The sequence below is a fragment of the Haliotis rubra genome, unplaced genomic scaffold (assembly GCF_003918875.1).
Source record: "Haliotis rubra isolate DU_JTF1 unplaced genomic scaffold, ASM391887v1 Scf185, whole genome shotgun sequence".
Lineage (NCBI taxonomy): Eukaryota > Metazoa > Mollusca > Gastropoda > Lepetellida > Haliotidae > Haliotis > Haliotis rubra.
In genome coordinates, this window is record NW_025765836.1 from 640,901 (window position 1) to 663,112 (window position 22,212).

Consider the following 22,212-nt stretch of genomic DNA (forward strand, 5'->3'; position numbering starts at 1 on the left):
TTACAATACAACCAGCGTTTCCACAACCGAGAATAACATTGCCCAATACATAATTAAACAATAGTCGGTTTAGTTCGAACAACACAATTCATTACAACCTAAGTTTAAATTGAACAAAATTATTGTTTTACTTAATGACCCTACATCGATTTAGATATTTTCTCAACAGTAAAGATCATATTTCGTTTCGACACAAATGCTCCATCGAGCGCGTGTAGCGGGTCGGCGGATCCGTCGCTGAAAGGGCTCTCACACTCCATTGATTCTGCCCATAGCAACGCATATAAACACCTCTTGGATATGGAAAGGACTTATATGACGGCTTGGACATCGGAGGGATATCATCGGGGTTCGGGAGTCTCGGATATGTACAAGACAGTTTAGAAAGGTTAATTTACAGCGAGCAAGCACTAGATCCACCATGTCGGAAGAAAACGTGAAAGTCGCCGTTCGTGTGAGGCCATTTATATCCTTATCAGCGTATAGCGTACAATATCGCCTAAGCCGAACTGTCACTTCAATGCCTATGTACATGTTTACGAGGTAGGATAAAAAATTCCCACCATAATGGTTTATTTGTATGATTCTGCTTGTGTTTTTAGGAACTAGCGAAATATGCGTAAAAAAACATAATTTGTGTTACCTGACGCTATAATTATTTGAAAGAACTATATGCTTGTTGGAAATGTGAACTGATCGCATAGTTAAGCAGGACTATAGAATTCATACAATGCCTAGCACTTTTAGAAATGTTCAGTTAGAATGTTACTATCAGCAGCTGATGTCATATGCATTAATGTGTATATATCAGTGTTACGCCTTTTGAATTATATAGCAAGTGTATTTGTATATCAGAGAACGGAATGTATTTCCAATGAAAAAGAAATATTGATTTTTTGAGACTGAACAACCAACTTACAATTTGTAATGGTACTACAGAAAGATTTAATTTCAAACAAACAGTGCATGTTTTATCTAGGGCATGAATGATGAAGCAGGTCAGCCCCAGGCAGGGACTAGCATGAATATTCTTGGGAGTTTTTTTTTTTTTTTAAAAAGAATATTCCAGGGAATATTTAAAACTGCATTTTGAATAAGGTTTTAACTAAAAAAACTGTTAGTGGGACCTGATTGAGGTTTTAGTGTTGTATTGGGGAAAAGGAAAATGTTATATAACCTGAACTAAGGATAGATAAACATATTCTCTGATTTAAATGTTCATTTGAAAGGGTGGTCCCTTTGTAACACCAGAAATGCATAGTATTCACTTATACATGACAGATTGGTAGATTAACTCACCCAAATCCTCAAATTGGTGGGATAAATAAAGTATTCTAAACATCCTTCCAGGGGTCATATATAAATGGTTTGTTCTGTTATAAACATTTTTTGATTGATATATATAATTAGTGGGATTGGTCAAAAGTTATCCAGCTAAGATGACCCACTTCCTGCATTTATTCTGATGTTGAAATATTTACAAAGTAGATTTACATGAAAAACAGACATTTTTAATCATGTTTGGAAGAGAACACATAATATGCATATATGAACACTTCATGCTTGTACACACATGGATGTTATCATGTGAGTGGTTTCGGAATGTAGATATCCTTTATAAAGAACAAACTTTGTATTTTGGGAGCCATGTCAAGATACATACAGTGTATATTCCTAATTCAGATTATTTACTATCATTGAACACATATGTGTGATAACCTCTTTATCATATAACATTGTGCTTAAATTCTGTCGAAAACATCTTTTCATCTAAGAAACATATTCTGAATGCAAGTTTTCCAATAGAATGTTCACATTATTGTATATAAAGTTAGGAAGTGATATGTCAGATAGTGACACTTTTATCTTAGACAGTGGTGTAATAATATTAGACAATATTACTACTGCCAACTCACTCTCTGCAGTTGCCTTTGATGCAGTCTGTCATTGCAAAAGTGACTTGTGGCTATCAAAGGGAAGTTACTCCAAACTTAGTCAATGAGTCAGATGTCTCCTACCCTAAAACCTACACCTATATGATAAGTATATACACAAGGACATAGACACACATACACATGTTAACCTACATACATTTTCAGAGATAAATGCTTCTTAGAAGGATTCAGAATTGGCAATTACAGAAAAATGTGTGTCATTATGATGGGTAGTATAAATTTTTATAAAATATGGCCTTTTTTTGTGAAAAAATTATATGAACTCTTCAAAGAATTGCTTTTATATTGTATCAGATTGTGCCAGATATCAAAATTGTCCCCAAGGGTATCATTTATGTAATTAAAAATACATGACGGCAGTTTGATAGTTAGACTAGACTGACTGACTGAGTTTGGTTTTACGCCGCTTTTAGCAATATTCCAGCAACATCACGGCGGGGGACACCAGAAATGGGCTTCACACATTGTACCCATGTGGGGATTCGAACCCGGGTCTTCGGCGTTGCGAGCCAACGCTTTAACCATTAGGCTACCCCACCGCCCCAGTTAGACTAGAACTGTTTTTTAAGATACTCCTGAGGAATTTCATTGTTTTCTTTATTCAGAAAAAGAGAACAGTGAAACTGATTAAAATTTCTGAACTTGAACACACACTGTGATCTGATTGTTAGAACAAACAATTTTTTTAAGTGAATCCTTTTTATTAAAAAGGTTTCCAGCTTGACAAAACTTAGAATTAGAAGGTTATATTGCTTGGTTGGTTGGTTGTTTAACACTGACCTCAGCAATTTTCCAGCAATATGGCAGCGGTGTGTAAATATACTGGACCAGACAATTGAGTGATCAACAGCATGAGCTTTATTCTACGCAATTGGGATACGATGACATGTGTAAACCAATTCAGCGAGCCTGACTACCCGATCCCATTAATTGCCTCTTACAAAAAAGCATGGGTTACAGAAGACCAATTCTAACCCGGATCTTCATGGATATAAAAGGTTAGAAATGATCTGCAGCTACTCATAGATGCCTAGGATGAAAGATGATCAGCCTTGCTGTTATCACATGTTATTGTATGTTATCATGTCCAAACAGTATAGATAGAAGCTCATGATGTTGATCCAGACTTCATTATTTAGAGTTGGCTGTCATGAAACTGGAATATTGTTGAGTGCCTCCTTTAACAACTACTAAAAGGTCATGCCTATATAAAATAAAATTAGCTACGTTTCTTTAGAGCTGATATATATTTTTCAAGGTTATTTCACTGTGAAATCTCAGTTAGGCCAGACCAATTATATTTCTTGTTTTATGGATTTTTGTCCTAAAAAGAAGTGAAAGCCAGTGAAAGCAAAACCCCATATGATTTTCTCAAAGGCATTGTTTTTCAAGTTCACACTTGCTGAGGTGCTCGAAGCACTGATTTCTAACACAAATATTGTTAGAAAATTCAGTTTAAAGTCTCTGAGAACAGATACCAGTGTTTTAGAGTCCAACAATCTGCCTTGCATAGACGAAGTCTCGCTCCGAAATATCCTTACATTGGGATTGTATCTTTTAGCAGGGAAAATTTATTTTTATCTTTTTTCTTATTCTTGAAAAAAATACGACCGATGGATCCGTAAAACAAGAAATAAAATTGGTCTGGCCTTTTCACAAAAGAATAAGCCACAAGCATATTTTACCAGTTGTGTTGTGGAATATACAACATGGCCATGTTAACTCTAAAGTTAAAATAATACATTAGTGCTACTGAAAGTCAGATTCCTTCATGTGACCAGCATACTTTGTTTAAAGACAAAGGATTCAGCTGACAGTCAAATTATTCATGACAGCAGAAGTATATAGTATGTAGCTATAGATATTCATGTTGACCTTCTCATTTACTTAATATTTCTAATGTATGTGTGGAAGTGAAAATGTCTCACTGAAATATTGAATAAGAATTCCAGCCATCATGGGAATTTTCATGTGTACATTTTCTTATCGGGCTGGGTCATTTCCTCATTCCTGGAAGCAAATTGAGATTTTCAATGAGATTGATAACAGAAAAATCTTTGAAATGTGTCAGGCTGGTGATATGGTACTCATGGAAAATAAGGTCTTGACCATTAGACATTAAAAGGGGGCCTTGGATTTAGAAAAATGGATCATTTTTTCATCTCCTCTTTCCATAAAAAATGCCTGTTTTGAAGCAGTGAGTGAAGTACAGACATGCAACTGGTGTGATATAGGACTGTTTATTCCACTGTGGGCTGAGGAATAGTAATGTTCATATCATCTGGCCTTAGTCTGTCACAAAGTACCTGCACCTGTACCAAAACATTTGTTTTTCGGTTCACACCTTACTGTAGTGCAGTAGCTTCCAGTGAAACAATTGTTCATTTGCCACAGGTTCCGTACCTTTTTCATTTATATCTACTTGCTTGTTTCTGTAAAAATTACCACTTCTGCTGCTGCAAATAAATTTTAAGTAGAATGTACTACTACTACTACTACTGGGGCGGTGGGGTAGCCTAGTGGTTAAAGCGTCCGCTCTTGACACTGAAGACCCGGGTTCGAATCCTGACATGGGTACAATGTGTGAAGCCCATTTCTGGTGTCCCCAGCCGTGATGTTGCTGGAATATTGCTAAAAGCGGTGTAAAACTAAACTCAGTCAGTCAGTACTACTACTACTACTACTACTACTACTACTACTACTACTACTACTACTACTACTACTACTACTATAGTTATTATTATCATTGATGTTGTTATTATCATTATTTTATTTATCACATTCTTATTGTTTGATATCAGTTGTAAAGTTTTAAACAACCTAAGTTCACCAACGTATTTCACACATTTACAAAATAGTTTCCTTAACACTGTTTACAATAAACGTGAGCGTGAGCGCAATGCCACGTGTATTGTTGGGATGAACGGTCCCACTACAATCATCACAGATCCTAGCAACAACGAAGAAAAGAAATTCAACTTCGACTACAGCTACTGGTCACATGACGGTTCCAAGGAAGACGCTAATGGCTATTATGGCCCGGATGCCAGCCATCCTCATGGCAAGATATTTGCTGACCAGGTAGGTCAAATGTTGGCAATGTCACCATCTTCTATGGGAAATGGAGGTTTTAGTATGGCACTGGGAATATGTTTTTGTAAGGCTGTTAACTGGAGAAAAAGAGGAAGCAGTGAGACAGCAGACTAGGTGTGCCTGCATTTGTTGATGGAGATATGGTGTTCTAGAGAGAAAGAGCATCAGGGTTTTGTTAATAATTGATAGGACATGTCGGAAGTTTGCAGAGCGGGTGAGATATAGGAGACCTATTGTTGGAGGTGAGCTGATCTGTTGTCTATACACATGTACTGTACGTCAGGCGGAAGATGGGATGTTTGCTTTTCTTGGAAGCTCAAATCTCTCTCACAGTGAAAAATGTCTGTTTCAGCAATTAAATTTTTAATTCAAGATGGTCAGATACCAAAGGCCAGAAGTTCTAGCAGAATTGTGTATATTTTGGTTATATATAGAGTAGAATTGGAAGTTTGAAAGAATTAACTAAACATGAATATATTAATGATGACTATGAATAAGAAGTATATGTAATTTCAAAATGTATTTTTTAGAAAGTCAGATTTCTTAAGGTAAGCATTCTATTTGAACAGCACATAGTACATTTCATAATCTAAATTTATAAGACATTAAAATAAATATTGATGAATTTCAAATTGACTTTGGCAGAGGCCTAAGTTACCATTTGAAAGGGAATATGAACTTCAAGTTCATGTTGTCTTTTATTTTTCAGAAACGTGTGTTTGAAGACTTGGGTCTTGGTGTGTTGAAGAATGCATGGGAAGGTTATAACTCTACATTGTTTGCGTATGGACAGACAGGCTCAGGAAAGAGTTGGTCCATCGTTGGCTATGGCATCAACAAAGGTAATTATAACTGCCAAAATCCTTTCCATAATCACAACAAATTTCTGCCAGAAGCAAAGCCCACGAGACATGTCCAACTATGTCTTAAATTTGTGTAATAAGTATTTAATAGGGATGATACCAGGTGGCCACTGAGAGAAAAGCATTCCCTGCCTGACCAATCAGACTCTGTTAGACATGGAAACATAAAATTATAACACATCTCACATTTCATTACTTCATTAATATGAGGCCATAAACTATCAACTCTTGGTTTATACTTGCTTACCCTTTTCATTAACATGTGATCAACATTACCTTGGCATTCACTTCCAGTGGCGCCTGTTTCTGTGGATAATCAATCCATGTTATTCTCAGACATCTCTGTTATATATATGAGGGAAACAAATAAGGGAACACCACTTGATGACAGTGTTCCTTTATTTATTCTCAGATTTCCTCCCACAGAGCTATTCAAAGCTGGTGATGAAAACTGGAAAATAAAGGATAGCTTGAATTTTCCTGTGATCCTTTATTTGTTTCTCTCAGTATGTCACAATGCCAAGAGTAAAATATACCATATATATTTATATACAATTGCATTTTGGAATTTTTTTATGACATTTCCTGCAAACCTAGGACTGAATATTTGCATCAAACTAGGTGTAAATAAATTCCTGCAATCATACCAAAGATAAGTCCTTCCATCTCTTGGCTTCAGGTGTGGTGCCACTGTTCTGTGAGAAGATGTTCCAGGGCATTGATGAGAAGAAGGCGGCAGGGGAGAAAACGGAATATGAGGTACGACATAACAGAAACAAATAACATGTGATGAGGGATTGTTTAAAGATTATTGCTGTGGTAAACAGTTAAACAATGTCAGATCAAGTAAATACTTAAAACGTATTTGCAGAAGAAAGTGTTTAAAGAATATTTATAGAAGGAAATGGTAAGGTAAGTGAGTGAGACAAGATCTGATTTAGCTGCATAGGGACACTACAGATCAATAGCCTTTGAGGGAGGTCAGTAAAATTTAATATGAAAGATTTGTATTCAGAAATAGTAAGAAAACATTAAAATGATAGAAATACGTAAAGCTGTATGCAGGAGTAAATGTGTAAAGGTTGTATACAGAAGTAAATGAATGCTAACAGAGTGTACACAAAAGTGAATGATTAAAAAGTGTGTAAAAAAGTAAATGGGTAAAGCATGAACACAGAGGTAAATGTGTAAAGAATGTACACAAATTTAAAGTGTACATAATGTTCACACCAATATATGTGTACAGACTGTACACTCGATCATAAATGTGTACAGAAATGTATGTGTACAGAATGTTCACACAAATATTTGTGTAAAACATATACATGTCCAAGTAAATACTTGAAGAGTTTAAGGGGAAGATAATAATTAAAGAGAGTATGCAGAAGTATGGCAAATCCTTTTATCACGTGATTTACAAAATTTTGTATTTTATTACAATGTCAAAAAATGATTTACAAAATTTTGTATTTTTATCTCTGTAACCATACCCCACAACCATGCCAACATGTCTGTTCATTGAGGCACTGACTTGAACACATTTTTAAGTATTTGCATATGTTGCGCACCAATGCAACACTACAGTATTGTAATGTAAACCTTAACGATACCTGTATTCCCGTCATAAGACGCCCTATGGTCAGAAGAGTGTGTAACTTTGATGTGATGATATGTCTGATCATGTATGGATGATCTCGCTCCAGGTGAACTTCAGCATGTTGGAGATCTACAATGAGCAAGTGCGAGACTTGCTAGATTCCAGATCCAAGAAAAGTGGATTGCGTGTCCGACAGCATCCCAAGATGGGATTTTATGGTCAGTATGATGTTGAAAGTCAAGATTGTTCCACACCACATGACATGGTCCACCTTAAACAATAATCTAGTGTAATGTCCATGTTTTGATATAGGTTGATCTTATATCATGATTTTCTTTTACACATTCTGGGAGTTTTTTAAAGTAAAACTATGACAATCGTTTTTTCTGAAAATAAATGAACGCCTCTGCTCATAGAGCGGAAGGTCGCGGATTCGATCCCCAACCGCGTCATACAAAGAGACGTTAAAATATGGTACTTGTTGGTCCCTGCCTGGTGCTCGTTTTAATGGATACAACAAGGACTGGTCGGCTCAGAGTATAATGTGACTGCATGGGATATTCATGCTAAACTGCTAAACTGTGAGCTAGCACTATGAAACCAGCTTAAGTGTGGGCTAGTACAAGCAGCCACACATACACATGCATGCACGTCGTCATATGAGCGTGATATTGGAGTGAGTGAGTGAGTTTAGTTTTATGCCACACTCAGCAATATCCCAGCTAAATGGCTTAAATAATCAAGACTGGACCAGGCAATCCAGTGATCAACATCATGAGCGTCGATGTACGCAACTGGGATACGATGACATATGTCAACCAAGTCAGCAAGCCTGACCACCCGATCCCGTTAGTCACCTCTTACGACAAGCATGGTTACTGAAGATCAATTCTAACCCGGATCTTCATGGGTTCTCATGGTATCTATTATTGGCATCACACAATATAGGGTCCCCTAACCTCAACAATACAGATATGGTTATAATGATGAGCTTCGATTACTCCACAATCCAAAACAGGAGGATCCCAGTCAACATGTATATGGGGTATATATGCTTACCCTAGAAATGTAGCAAGCTTCCAAACTTAAAGTTAGACAAGTTGTCTCATAAGCAAATGTACTTTGATATACAGTAAACTAAAGGTCGGCCAGACCAAGTTATTTCATGTTTTAAAGATTTTGCCCTCAGAAAACCTAATGGCAGGAGGGAAAAAAAACAAAAAAACAATCTCCAGTCAAAGTAATATTTATGAAGTGTATATGGGGCAAAAAACAGTCTATAAAAAGTTTTTATTGTAAGTTTACATTTTTGTTTGTCAGCTGATGCAGTTTACTGTACATGGTGAGTGAGTTAAGTTTTACACCACACTCAGCAATATTCCAGCTATATGGCGGCTACTGTACGTAGAGATAGACAGTTAAATGATACTGTACACTTCCTGTTGTCAGCTGATGGTCTGAGGGTGGTGCCAGTCAACAGCTATGCTGAGATCGAACAGAGAATGGAGGATGGTACGACCAACAGGACCGTTGCAGCCACCAACATGAACGCTACCAGCAGGTAGCTGATTCTTCTCATACTTATCTCATTGTCAGCTTGGAAATATGTCTCACACAAACGCCACCAGAAGGTAGCTGATGTACATCACACTTACACGAGGGGTAGCTCATTCTCAGTCACTCTACATATCCATAAGAGTAGATTGTGACACTCTTGTTGTCGGTAAGGCCATATGGCCTTTATAGATGCTTGGCTGAAGGACATATATTGGTTTCATTTTATTTTATTTCCTTCTATTTTATAGATTAATGGAACAATTAGCATCATCAAGTTAATTATAAGAACCGAATCACTTGTCTCAACATTTTGGACTGTCAAAAGGATGTGTGCATATTCTCTGTATTGGATTCCACTATCTCTCACTGTGTTACTCTGTCTCTCTGTGTCTGTCTTTCTCTGTGCCTCTCTCACTCTTTGTCTCTTTCTGTCTGCCTGTCCCTCTCTCTCTCTCACCTCCTTCCCTCCCTCCCACTCTCTCTCTCTCACACACTGTGTCTCTCTTCTGTCTCCGTCTTTCTCTGTGCCTCTCTTTCTCTTTGTCTCTCCCTCCCTCTCTCTGTGTCTCTCTCTCTGTCTCCGTCTCTCTCCTCTCTCACTGTCTCTCTCTCTCACACACACACACTCTGTCTCTTTCTGTCTCCGTCTTTCTCTGTGCCTCTCTCACTCTTTGTCTCTCTCCCTCCCTCCCTTTCTCTCTCCTCCCTCCCTCTCCCTTCTCACACTGTCCCTCTCTCTCTCTCTCTGTCTCTGTCTTTCTCTGTGCCTCTCTCACTCTTTGTCTCTCTCAGTCTATCTGTCTGCCTCTCTCCCTCTCACTCTCTCTTTCTCTGTCTGTCTTTCTCTGTGCCTCCTCACCTCTCACTTTTTGTCTCAGTCCCTCCCCTCTTTTTCCCTCTCCTCTCTCTCTCTCTCTCCCTCTCCCTCCACTCTCCTCTCTTTCTGTCACACACTCTCTTTCTGTCTCTGTCTTTCTCTGTGCCTCTCTCACTCTCACACACAGACACACACTGTGTCTCTCTTTCTCTGTCTCTGTCTTTCTCTGTGCCTCTCTCACTCTTTGTCTCTGTCAGTCTGTCTGTCTCTCTAGGGGCGGTGGGGTTGCCTAGAGGTTAAAGCATTTGCTCATCACACTAAAGACCCAGGTTCAATTCCCCCCATGGGTACAATCAGTGTATGAAATAAAGCCTGTCCGACCGCCCGAAATGGGTTAGATATCTGATGGACGGTCTAAAGTACAGCTAGCCAGCCTGATGGTCTGGTTTCAGATGTTCCATACATCTGAGTAAAATCACTATATCTTGGAGTCTGGTCTGGTTAAATCCGTTTTGGGCTGGTAACATTTTGAAGTTACCAGCCCTGATGTCTGGTTGGGTTTTTGGCTTATTTCATACACTTGTACAATGTGTGAAGCCCATTTCCAGTGTCCCCCGCCATGATATTGCTGGAATATTGCTAAAAGCGGCAAAACTAAACCATGTAGAGTTGTGGATGACCAACAAAACTCTCTGGTCTAATTCCATTCCACGTCCATTCCAGTGATTACCTAAAGTAATGAATCTCATCACCAGTTCCAGATTAGAAATGAATGTTTTACATGTCCATACAAACCATCACAGCCCCCATTAAATGATTCTGTTTGAATGTCACACATTGCCAGGGTCATGCATATACATGAGTCAGTGTGCATGAGATAGAATATTTACACCCACACTGCAGTATGTCTGGGTATGTCCATTTAGGCATACCATGTAGTTTGTGTGCTAAATAAATCAGGACATGGTTTATCAGAGTGATCACTCAGTGCTATATGTGTGTAGCTTTGGACTGATATTGGGATGCATAGAATTGCAAGGCAAATCATGGCAGAAGGAAGATGAACCATTGCAAGATAGTTCGGCATAGATGCTGTGTTTAGAACCACATTAAATTATGTCTTTCAGTGGCATTTAACAGTTGTACATTGATGTCCAAGATATTTTATGGATTAAACTTCTTTATAATTTCCCTCACAACGTTTCGTCAGTTCACCTGATGAAGGGACCTGGAATGGTCTCAAAACGTCGTGAGGGAAATTATAAAGAAGTTTAATCCATAAAATATCTTGGACACATTAAATTACTTGATTATGTGTCTTTCTCTGTATCTCAATTTCTGGTAGCCAGAAAAGTATTGTGATAGTTACCAGTACCAGTGTCTGTGTAACCATGTGAGCATATTGTCCACTGACGTACAGCATTGCTGATGAGGTATAATGACATGTGGTATGGTTGTAATACCATTAGCTGTAGTCAGGCTGTCAGTAATAGCAACTATCTGTTCTGATGTATAGCCATCAGTTTCTGATGTATAGCTATCAGTTTCTGATGTATAGCTGTCAGTTTCTGATGTATAGCCATATAGCCATCAGTTTCTCATGTATACCCATCAGTTTCTCATGTATAGCTGTCAGTTTCTGATGTATTCTGGGTATTGCAGAGAATTTTCATATTGTGATATATTGCGATGCATGTATTGCGATATGTATTGCAATATATTGCATGAAGTATTTTTAAACAAAAAATTACTTATAATAGAGTTGAAATGGATGCAAGGATGAAATGCAATATTACTTTAATTAAATAAATACTAACCTTAATGGCACACTATGTGTCTGTCCAAGCTGTCTTCACATGGCAAAGAGTCAGTGCAGAATGAGTGAAATTGTGCATGGAGTTAGTGAGACCAATCAGCCAAGAAGCATCATGGCTTGGGCAATTAGTGAGAGAGGCCCGAAGCTCTAAAGCTTAAACCTTAAACTGCCTAGAAATAATATAGCTAAAAGGAGAGAATAATAATATGATTAAAATAATATATTTACACTAAAATACACCTGCCACACAGTTCTGGACTGTTACGATTGCTTTGTTAGACTCTGTAATGAAACGACGACGCCTGTAAATACCACTCATTTGTAATCCCACTGTTTAAAGATCAATGTTTAAAGTTATACACACAAAAAGAATTTTTTATTTCAAACTAATGAAAATGCAAGGTATACTCTCTCATTAAGTAACTGGAGTGAAACCCCTTTTTTTTAAAGACATGATTCCTGGTTAATTTTGGAGAGTAAGCAGGTTTTAAACAGCTGTAACATTTATTCTTTTAGACACAAAGGTGATTCATCTGTGTTACTTTATTTAAGTATACAAATATATTCAGTTACACCACTTTTTAAGAACTTTTATAAGCGTAAGATAGAATACATGGTCTAAACACTGTAAACACCATCATAATTATTACTAATTAAATCATTTCCTTATAAAAAATTATTAAGATATCTGTTTATATTGCTAGTAGGTCAAGGGTGACTTGCACTTTTTGCCATGTGGCTAATTGTTGATCTACAACCAGATAGGAATACAATAATTGGATTTAATGTTTCAATTTCCAAGTCAAAATGGAACCAATGCTTATCTGATCAAATGACAGTTCTTCTTGTGTGGCCTTATTAAATGAGAAAAGTAATTAGCAGATAAGAGAAACTAATTAGATGGTGTGGCATTGTCTGTCAAGCGTACATCAATTTACTATTGACATTTCTACAGTAAAGCTTTCAGCTTCAAATCTTCCCTTTGACTATACCCAGCAAGCCGAACCAGGATGATCAATAGATGGGTCTATTCTTATTCATAGGGATGAAGCGTATGTATTGATTAATCTGATCAGGTATTCTATGCTTTGGACTTTTAGAGACCATCCTTGACAGTATCTTGGATTGCTTATATGTGACATCTGATTTCATTTAGTAGGCTTATTATTTAACAATTGTACAATGTTTGAGATTGTGTGCTGAAATCTTTTGATTAGAAGCCTGGAAATGATGTAAAGTTATACATGTATATCAGTAAGTCAAAACAAATTTAAAACATAAAAGTAAATAAAAGCAGCAAAAGTTGTTATGTAGTATACAGGGCTCCAGATAATTTTTCATGATCAGGAGCACGCACATGATCAGGAGTACGTGATATACACTATTCTATATCCCAATGGACATAATCTTGTGTTTCGAATGCACCATCTGGAGCCATGTAGTATACAGTACACAATAGCTAAACATATGATCAAAGCACCATCTCAATCCAAGGTGGTGTGTATCAATTTATAATTTTTTTTGTCCAAACAGGCAGTCCTACTCAAGCATACTGGAATGCACATCCAAAGCACATGCTTCTGCACAATATGAAAAAAGCTTTGGGTTGGATGTTTACTAGATGAAGGCGCCAGACACGTTGGGGTTTTAAATTTCATCATTGCATTTTGTTCGCAAAAGATTTAGTAGGCAACAGTACTTAAACTGAACTTTTCTTGACATAGCAAGACATAGACTTTCAGAAAATACATGATGGCAAGTTATTGGCATGCATGATGCAGTTTAACATAAAATGTTTTAAAAGCTTTACTGAGGCCTTCAATGTAACCTTTATCAAATAAGTTTAGAGCAAATGTCATATGACAATCTTTGAAACCATTGTAGAAGGAATACACTTGATTACATCCTCAAAGGTTTTAAAAATGTAGACACAAAAACCTGGAGCTGCTGGAACGATCGAATGGAAAGTTCTTGAAGTCATATTTCTTACAGGGGTGGGAAATAAGCCAACGCTTGAACCAGTCCAGTGTTTTTGAAGGCTACCCACACTGTACCAATGTCCAGTTGTTTAGATTCAAATGTGATTTGACAATCTTTGAAACCATTGTAGAGTCACTTGATTGTGCTTCCTCAAAGGTTTTAATGTAGACACAAAAAACCTGGAGCTGCTGGAACACGAATGGAAAGTTGATTGTTAGAAAGTTGAAGTCAGGCTTCTTGTCATACAGTCTACTGGAGAGCTTTTGTCACTCTTAATGTTTATGCACAGATCTAATTATGAAACGGACGAGGATACAACACCATGGGGACTGTCTCAAAAGTTTTCTGTTATGACATGCTAGTAAGCATTATTATCATTAACACACATAAGGGAATTGATACTTTATATAACCCCCCTGGTGGGTCTGTAACAAATACAGACAGACATTTTGTAATGTGTCATTGATTTTCCAAGGAGATTGTGTTCCACCATCTGTGTCTGGTAATAATGCTTTCTTTACTGTGGCAATAATCAATGCCCCTGGATCCAGTAACAGTCATAATCAGCAAGGATGTGATTCCAGCCTGGATTAATGGCATGCCAAGTTTACTGTTACCCTTTCTAAGTGAAAAGAGGGGGGAAATACATGAGAATGTTTTAAATACAGTAATATGTCAGAGGTGCTTTCTATAGAACGCTAATTCAGATCTCGTTTCAAGAGAATGCTACTTCTTAGACCAAGAATTTATTATTGAACCTCGGTAGTATGGGCCTGATTATCTGGCATTTTTGCATTGCAGTCTACATTTGCTCAATCTTTAAAAGCATTTGTAGGTCCAAGAGGAATATATTTATTCTTGGTTTACAGACTTTCAAAATATCTTGTTGAAGGGTGACAAAGCAGACTAGAACTACATTTAAGATTTCTTTTGGTTTGAACTTGGCTTCTAAACCTCAAGGCCCATGATGCTGAAAGTTTGAAGGGATGCTTCTTTGAAAGTATTTCTGATTCTTTTTCAACAGATGTTCAAAAATATAAATTGATGGTTTGTTTAGAGTCTTGATTATTCACATACTATGGCTGGGATATTGCTAACACTGATTTAAGCAGCAACAAGAAATAGCAAGTTATATTACAACTGGCATCCTTGTCAGCCATATTGAAAATGTATTTTTTTCCCTAATACTCAAATCATTCTGCATATATCAGGTGCTCACCATGCTGTTACAATAGTCTTGTGACAGTTATACCTCTACTACAACATATCACAATAGTGACACCTATATTACAATAATACTGCAAGGGCTGTATCTATATATTGCAATACATGTAGTTACAACTATGTTACAATAATACTGCAATAGTTGTATCTGTATTATTAGTTATACTTACGTTACACAACAGTAGTTAATAGCTGTATCTGTATTGCAGTAGTCAACTATATAAATAGTTTTGCAATAGCTGTAACCTGTATTGACAAAAGTATTGCAATAGTTCTAACTTGTACCATTGTGATAATAATGTTGCAATAGTATTGCATCTATATTACAATAGTATTGCAATAGCTGTACCTGTATGGCAATAGTGTGGCATCTATATTACAATAGTATTGCAATAGCTGTACCTGTATGGCAATAGTGTGGCATCTATATTACAATAGTATTGCAATAGCTGTACTTGTATGGCAATAGTGTGGCATCTATATTACAATAGTATTGCAATAGCTGCATCTGTATGTATGGCAATAGTGTGGCATCTATATTACAATAGTATTGCAATAGCTGTACCTGTATGGCAATAGTGTGGCATCTATATTACAATAGTATTGCAATAGCTGTACTTGTATGGCAATAGTGTGGCATCTATATTACAATAGTATTGCAATAGCTGTACCTGTATGGCAATAGTGTGGCATCTATATTACAATAGTATTGCAATAGCTGTACTTGTATGGCAATAGTGTGGCATCTATATAACAATAGTATTGCAATAGCTGTACCTGTATGGCAATAGTGTGGCATCTATATTACAATAGTATTGCAATAGCTGTACCTGTATGGCAATAGTATCTATGGCATCTATATAATAGTGTGGCACAATAGTATTGCAATAGCTGTACTTGTATGGCAATAGTGTGGCATCTATATTACAATAGTATTGCAATAGCTGTACCTGTATGGCAATAGTGTGGCATCTATATAACAATAGTATTGCAATAGCTGTACTTGTATGGCAATAGTGTGGCATCTATATAACAATAGTATTCCAACAGTTGTATCTGTATTACATTAGTGTTGTTTCTACCTATTCCAGTGTTACAGCTGGTTCCAATATTCACCCTAGTCATATATATCTCTAAAACGAGTCGAGCCATCAATGTCCCACATAAACTGAATCCAAATACCATATTCAGACATAAAAAATATGATGTTGCTTTTGATAACTCATGTTTGTCAAAGACGACTGCCGATTTCAGTGTATGGAAATTGCGTAATCCACCATTGATTAGTGTCTGTTGGCAACGCTGTTTCTCAGACCAGCCATGGGAACCATTTGTTATTGTTTGTTTTGCTGGGAAGGCATGTATGTTCGTATTGAATAAGTACTGCTCCCGTTCCACTCTACAAGCCCAGGTTCAACCAGTATGCAGTCTTCACAGTGCAGGTGTATTTAAACCAGTACAAACTGACCTGAAATAATGCCATGGAAATCAATGGTATGATTTATTAATAATGGCTTAGTTCTGCATGAAAATTAAATACAGTAATAGTTGCAAATAGCTTCCAGGCAGTTCGTGCTCTATTTGTTGCTGGTCGCCTGATGTATTGATACATCCAGGATTGTTATGGCCTTCTTAACCTTTGACCTTGAAGTGTACAGGTATCTACCAGTTGGTTGCTGTTAAGAGCACTGACTATCCTCATGCTCCCAGATATTGTTGTTTATAAAATAGTTCATCTGAGAGTTCTATACTGGTTGGTTGATAGAAGAATAATGACCTTTTTATCTCCCGCAACGCTGCTTAGTTTTTAGCGTGTCGTGCATGCGTCGCAGTCGTGTGTCCGTCAAATCCGTCCATGCACATTTGTCTTTTCCGGAGCAGAACTCTAAAACTGTTCACTATTTCTTCACCAAACTTGGCACATAGATAGATCTGGTGGTGTACTGGTGCCTTTTGGTAGTTTTGGAATTCTGAATAAAATATTTTTGGCATTTCCATGGCAACAAGTTTGACTAAAACAGAAATTAGTGGTAGTGCACTTTTCCGGAGCAGAACTCTAAAACCGTTCAATGTTTCTTCACCAAACTTGGTACATACATAGATCTGGTGGTGTACTGGTGCCTTTTGGTAGTTTTGGATATCTGAATAAAATATTTTTGGCATTTCCATGGCAACAAGTTTGACATAGACTGAAATTGGTGATAGTGCTCCTTTCTGGAGCAGAACTTTAAAAACCTTTCAATACTCGCCTTCCACTTTTCTATATACACACCTAAATATTTGACATAATCATAACTCGTAGACATAATCATGAAGAGTATTTTGCCATTGCGGGGGATATTGATGACTTTGTCTTCTTGTTATATATGGGAATGGAGGTTTAAATGTAAAAACTAGCGAGTATACTTTGTAGTGAGTTAATGAGTTACCTTTCGGTATCGATTTACAGTAACAAATTATCAAAAATGCTAATTCAACTTATAAAATTGAAAAATTATGTGATTACAACATGCACGACCCCCACACACACACACTCAAAATAAGAGTTCAAACAATTCACCACCCCAGCTGGGGTGAAAAGTGGTTTCAACAGCTGTGCTGCACTGCGCTACACTGCGCTAATGGCGCATGCGCAGTGAATAGGTTCGCACAGCTTGGAAGCGACATTTCAAGACAGAAAACCTTCGCTGGCGGTGAATACTCGGAGTAGGCTTTGCTTCATTTAGAGGGAAGTAAACCCAAGTACAAAATATTGCACTTTTGATTTACGATTGTACGTTTATAATTTTGTTTATTTGATTTTTCATAATCAGCAGTGTATATTATATGTCATGAATAAGTAATAATTGTGTTTTAATAATGTTTGTTTTGTTGGTTGCATGTGACCTTTAATGCCACTTTGAACAGTATTCCAGTTATATATGTTCAATAATGACACACAGGTCGGGTTGGTTTGAGTTTCGAGCATTTATTTGAGGAGTTAAAGTCAGAACAAACTCCCTGAAACATATGCATAACAATAAGTACATATATATACACACAGGCGTATGTAAGGGTACATTACAATCACAATTCATATTTATATTCATATATATGCACACATTTAATCAAACGGATGACATGGTGACGGATGACGTGGCCTGTCAGCTATATGATGGGAGAAAGTTTGTAGTGATGTGCAGGCCTCAGACATTTACAACTTTGGTGAACTCAATGAGTGTGTGTTATCGGGGCGAACTTGGATACGCTGGTATTTCATGTGTGGATTTATGCAGAGTGTGTACACAGGCGTTTTTACGTTTATACCCCATAATTGAAAATTATTTTTTTTTACAACTATACCAAACCAGTGACCCTGTTTATTGCAATAATGGGACACAAGACCTTCCTATCCTATGTTTATGTAATGGTAGTGGCAGTTGTTTGTCAGTCAGTTACTCTTTTGTCATACTCCCAGCTCTGAGTCACAGTAGTCGTTTATTAATGTAGGATCTACAGACCTCTCCAAAATATCATAAACAGGATATGTACATTGTTATTAATAATGCTTTAACAACCAAATCAACATGTTGTGATGGTAGACAATGCACATACAAGTTAACATTTTTGGCCAATAAAAAAATTAGGATTATATTTTTAGCGTGGGGAAAATAAATTTTTATTTTTGTTCTTATTCTTGACAAAATATGAATGGCGGATCTGTAAAACAAGAAATAAAATTGGTCTGGCTTCAGATATTAAAAAGTCTACCCCCAGAAACCCCATAGGGTTCTATCATGGGATAATAATTCATACAAAATTCATTATTCATTATTACCACTACAAGCGATATATTAGGATTCAGATATTAGGAAAATATAAATATAGAATATTAGTAATAGCTTAGAGAAAGACTCCAGTCAAAAGTTGTAAAACTCATCTCACAGACATACTATTGAAAAAGGTATAAATTACGGCTACACAATTTCACAGATATCCAAGATAAAATCCTAGCCTAAAGGTATTGAGGACTCAAGCTGTTAGCAACCCTTTCAGTAATTCAGAGTTATGACCAGACGATTAAATGCATCTATTGTAATCCAAGCACCTGTAATTGACACATCAGATTAGGCTCATTGAGATCTAGCCCAGGGTAAGCATCCAAGCATCCAGTAAAAGTGCCATCGAGATTAGTGCCAGTTAAACTAGGATTAACAAGGATTAAGAGTGATTGCCCTGTCTGGTCATTGAAGGACCCACCCCATTTAGTATATTCTGTATTTGATAGGCTAATGTAGGTTACAGCCATTTTTTGTATCAGTCAACCAATCATAATCTCTTTATTGTTTTAATTGTAGATAAAATATCTCTATCTTCATTTGTCCATGAGTAGGGTTTAGACTCCCAACACAGGTCAGCTCTAGCCCTCAGCCCAGAGGGTTGTACCGACTCTCTGTGGCCACCCCATGTTACTCCGTTCTTGTAAATAAAATTGTGATTAGCTTCTTGTGACTTCGGACTCTTTTGCTGAGTTAATTCCCCCAAGCAGACCAGCACGCCAGTTAGATAAGGTGTTTCACTGGAACCATCACTTGGACCCAAGACCCTTATCATAATAGTTCGCCCACTGGTATTTACTGTATATCGGTATAAAGTCTCTATATGTTCCCTTACTCATAATGACCTGTAAACAATGATGTACACAACAACATCCATTCAGTGGCATGTTTACTTCTTCTTATCAACAATACAAGCATGGGGGTGGTAGATTAAACCTGTGTGCACATGGTTATAGATTAAAGAAGGTTATGGGCTAATGCAGCAAATAGCATTCATGCTTAGGTGCCTTGAACACTGCACATAAAGAGTACACAGATAAGCCGATAACAAGCCATTTGTCCTAAAAGGTCATGTGTATTGTACAATAGTTGATACCATGCAACCATATAAATATTTGGATCAGTCAAGGCAAGGTTTGTATTGTGGCTGGCTTGCACACTATAGCATTACAGAGGGTCCTCATTCTGAATGTTGACTGAAGGGCACGGTACACTGCTGTGTGAATGCCAGGGCTTTTTTACACTGTGACAGAGTTAACAGGCTTCTTTCAGGATTGTATGAACATATTTACTTGTCCCTTGATGCTGTTAAGGGTTCAGGAGAATCTGGGTTATAAATCCATTTATTCTTCCTTAGATTAACAATGAGTTAAGGTTGTATGGTGTGTAATACACTCTTTTACCATTAAGTGTACATCATGATACCTTTAATTTGATATAATTTTAGGTGTATTGAGAATCGAGGTTAATTTTTGTGCTTGAATAATTTTGTTGTGATGGTATTTTAATGACTCTTTTTAGATGAACAAAATATCTCTTAATTATATGTAACTGTACTTATCTATAAGTTTGTATGATGACCTAAAGTACATGTAGTCAGATTTAGGGGCGGTGGGGTAGCCTAGTGGTTAAAGCGTTGGCTTGTCACGCCGGAGACCCGGGTTCGATTCCCCACATGGGCACAATGTGTTAAGCCCATTTCTGGTGTCCCCAGCCGTGATATTGCTGGAATATTGCTAAAAGCGGCGTAAAACTAAACTCAGTCAGTCAGTCAGTGTAGTCAGATTTACTTGATGCATGTTCAGAATGACCAGTGAATTCCTGGCTCAGAAGCAGCTGCCACAACAACCAGAGAGGCATCGATAATGGTTTTATGTGGAGCACTGTTAAGATTTTCCATTTTGAGATGAAACACTTGTTCTGGCATGGTTTTTCTAGAGGAATAAACAGTATGTTGGCCGCTGGCGATGTCTTTTATTTGCTATTTCACTTCGATACTTATCATTGTAAATGTCCAATCCCAGACTGTGCTGCAGACACTTCAAATGCATAATTCATGATAGATAAGTGGGTGAAAAATCAATTTGATTCAAAGCAACACGTTTGAAAAATGCTATAGCATTTGAGGTCCATTTTTGGAATGGGGCATCCCATAACAGCATTACATTGCAAAGACTAGATAAAACTCCCACCAGCTCTCTACCAATATGTTCATTTAACAAATAAACTAGCGACGATAATGGATAGGGATTGAATGCAATTTCTGACAAAACAGCTGCCAATTCATTTTGGTGCTTGAATCTTTATTCAGAGTCCACTTTTAATATTCAACAGTATACATAACTGATGTTTTCCAGATATTTTATTTGTATATTTACAAATGTTTGTGTTGATCTTGGTAGAAAAGTGGGAAAAATATTGAGTTGACCCCCCAAAATGTGTCCGTGTGTAGTGTTTGAAGTGATCTTGTCAGATTTGGAGTGAACATACATAATTTTTGTGTTGTGAACACAAAGTTTCAGTGGTGTATATTATTTCTCCGACTTTTTAATATTGTTTCAGAAACTGTAACTTTATTCCCTGCAAAATATCCTCTGGTTTATTAAGGTTGAAACAGAACATGGGTTTATAATTGTTTTTGATTTGTAACCAATGAGAAATGATGGAGGGACCTGTAAATTCTACAGCCCACTTTGGCAGAATTCTTTGTGATAGCAAATGGTGGAGATGAGGCAATACCAGTTACTTGACTTCTTAATGTGTGGGGGCGGTGGGGTAGCCTAGTGGTTAAAGCAATGTCACGCTGAAGAACTGAGTTTGATTCCCCACATGGGTACAATGTGTGCAACCCATTCTGATGTCCCCTGTCATGATATTGCTGGAATATTGCTAAAAGCGGAGTAAAACCATACTCACACTCACTCACTCACTCTCTCTTTATGTGTGACATCAGAAAGTTGGATTTTGGGTGATTTTTTCCTTAACACTTTGAATCCAGAAAGTAAATGTTTCCCCTCATTTTAATGGATTCTATTTTCACCTATAGTGTTGAGGGGCGATCCAGGAATGTTTGTGTGGGGGTTGGGGTGGGTAGGGGAAGACGTGTGTTTGACATTAGTTTTACTAGGCTCACAATCACATTTTCCAGCCCCACTGCCCCAGGGATTTACAGTTAATGGCAGTGTGACAATCTCACTTTGGGTGTTTTTAGTGTGCCTCATTTAACAGCTCAGCAGCAATCTTCATAACAAACATGTTGTGTGGTGATCATCGTGCTGTTCAGGAATTGTTCCATTCTGAATGAATTAATGATAGCAGAACAGCAAGGACACTTGATGAGAATATCAATACTGTCTCACCTTTTACCATTACTGAGTTACCTGTACACGAGGTCAACTTGTCAATCAGGTTGAGTTACTGAATGCAGCCCGTCACATGGTGTATGAGGCTGGTTGGGCAATGTTAACATGTCGCCAGCTGCTATAAGACATG

At 37.3% G+C, this 22,212-nt stretch overlaps 1 protein-coding gene across 1 annotated transcript in view; it reads left to right on the forward strand.

The window, feature by feature from the left end:
* The first annotated feature begins 260 nt into the window (after window positions 1-260).
* The window catches only part of LOC124273850 (kinesin-like protein KIF28P), a 53,847-nt gene continuing 31,895 nt past the window's right edge, over window positions 261-22,212 (forward strand). Inside the window, 6 exon segments of the mRNA XM_046709162.1 lie at window positions 261-466; window positions 4,833-5,036; window positions 5,758-5,890; window positions 6,591-6,670; window positions 7,615-7,726; window positions 8,958-9,069. Coding sequence (XP_046565118.1) covers window positions 422-466; window positions 4,833-5,036; window positions 5,758-5,890; window positions 6,591-6,670; window positions 7,615-7,726; window positions 8,958-9,069 — 686 coding nt within the window. The 5' untranslated portion in view covers window positions 261-421.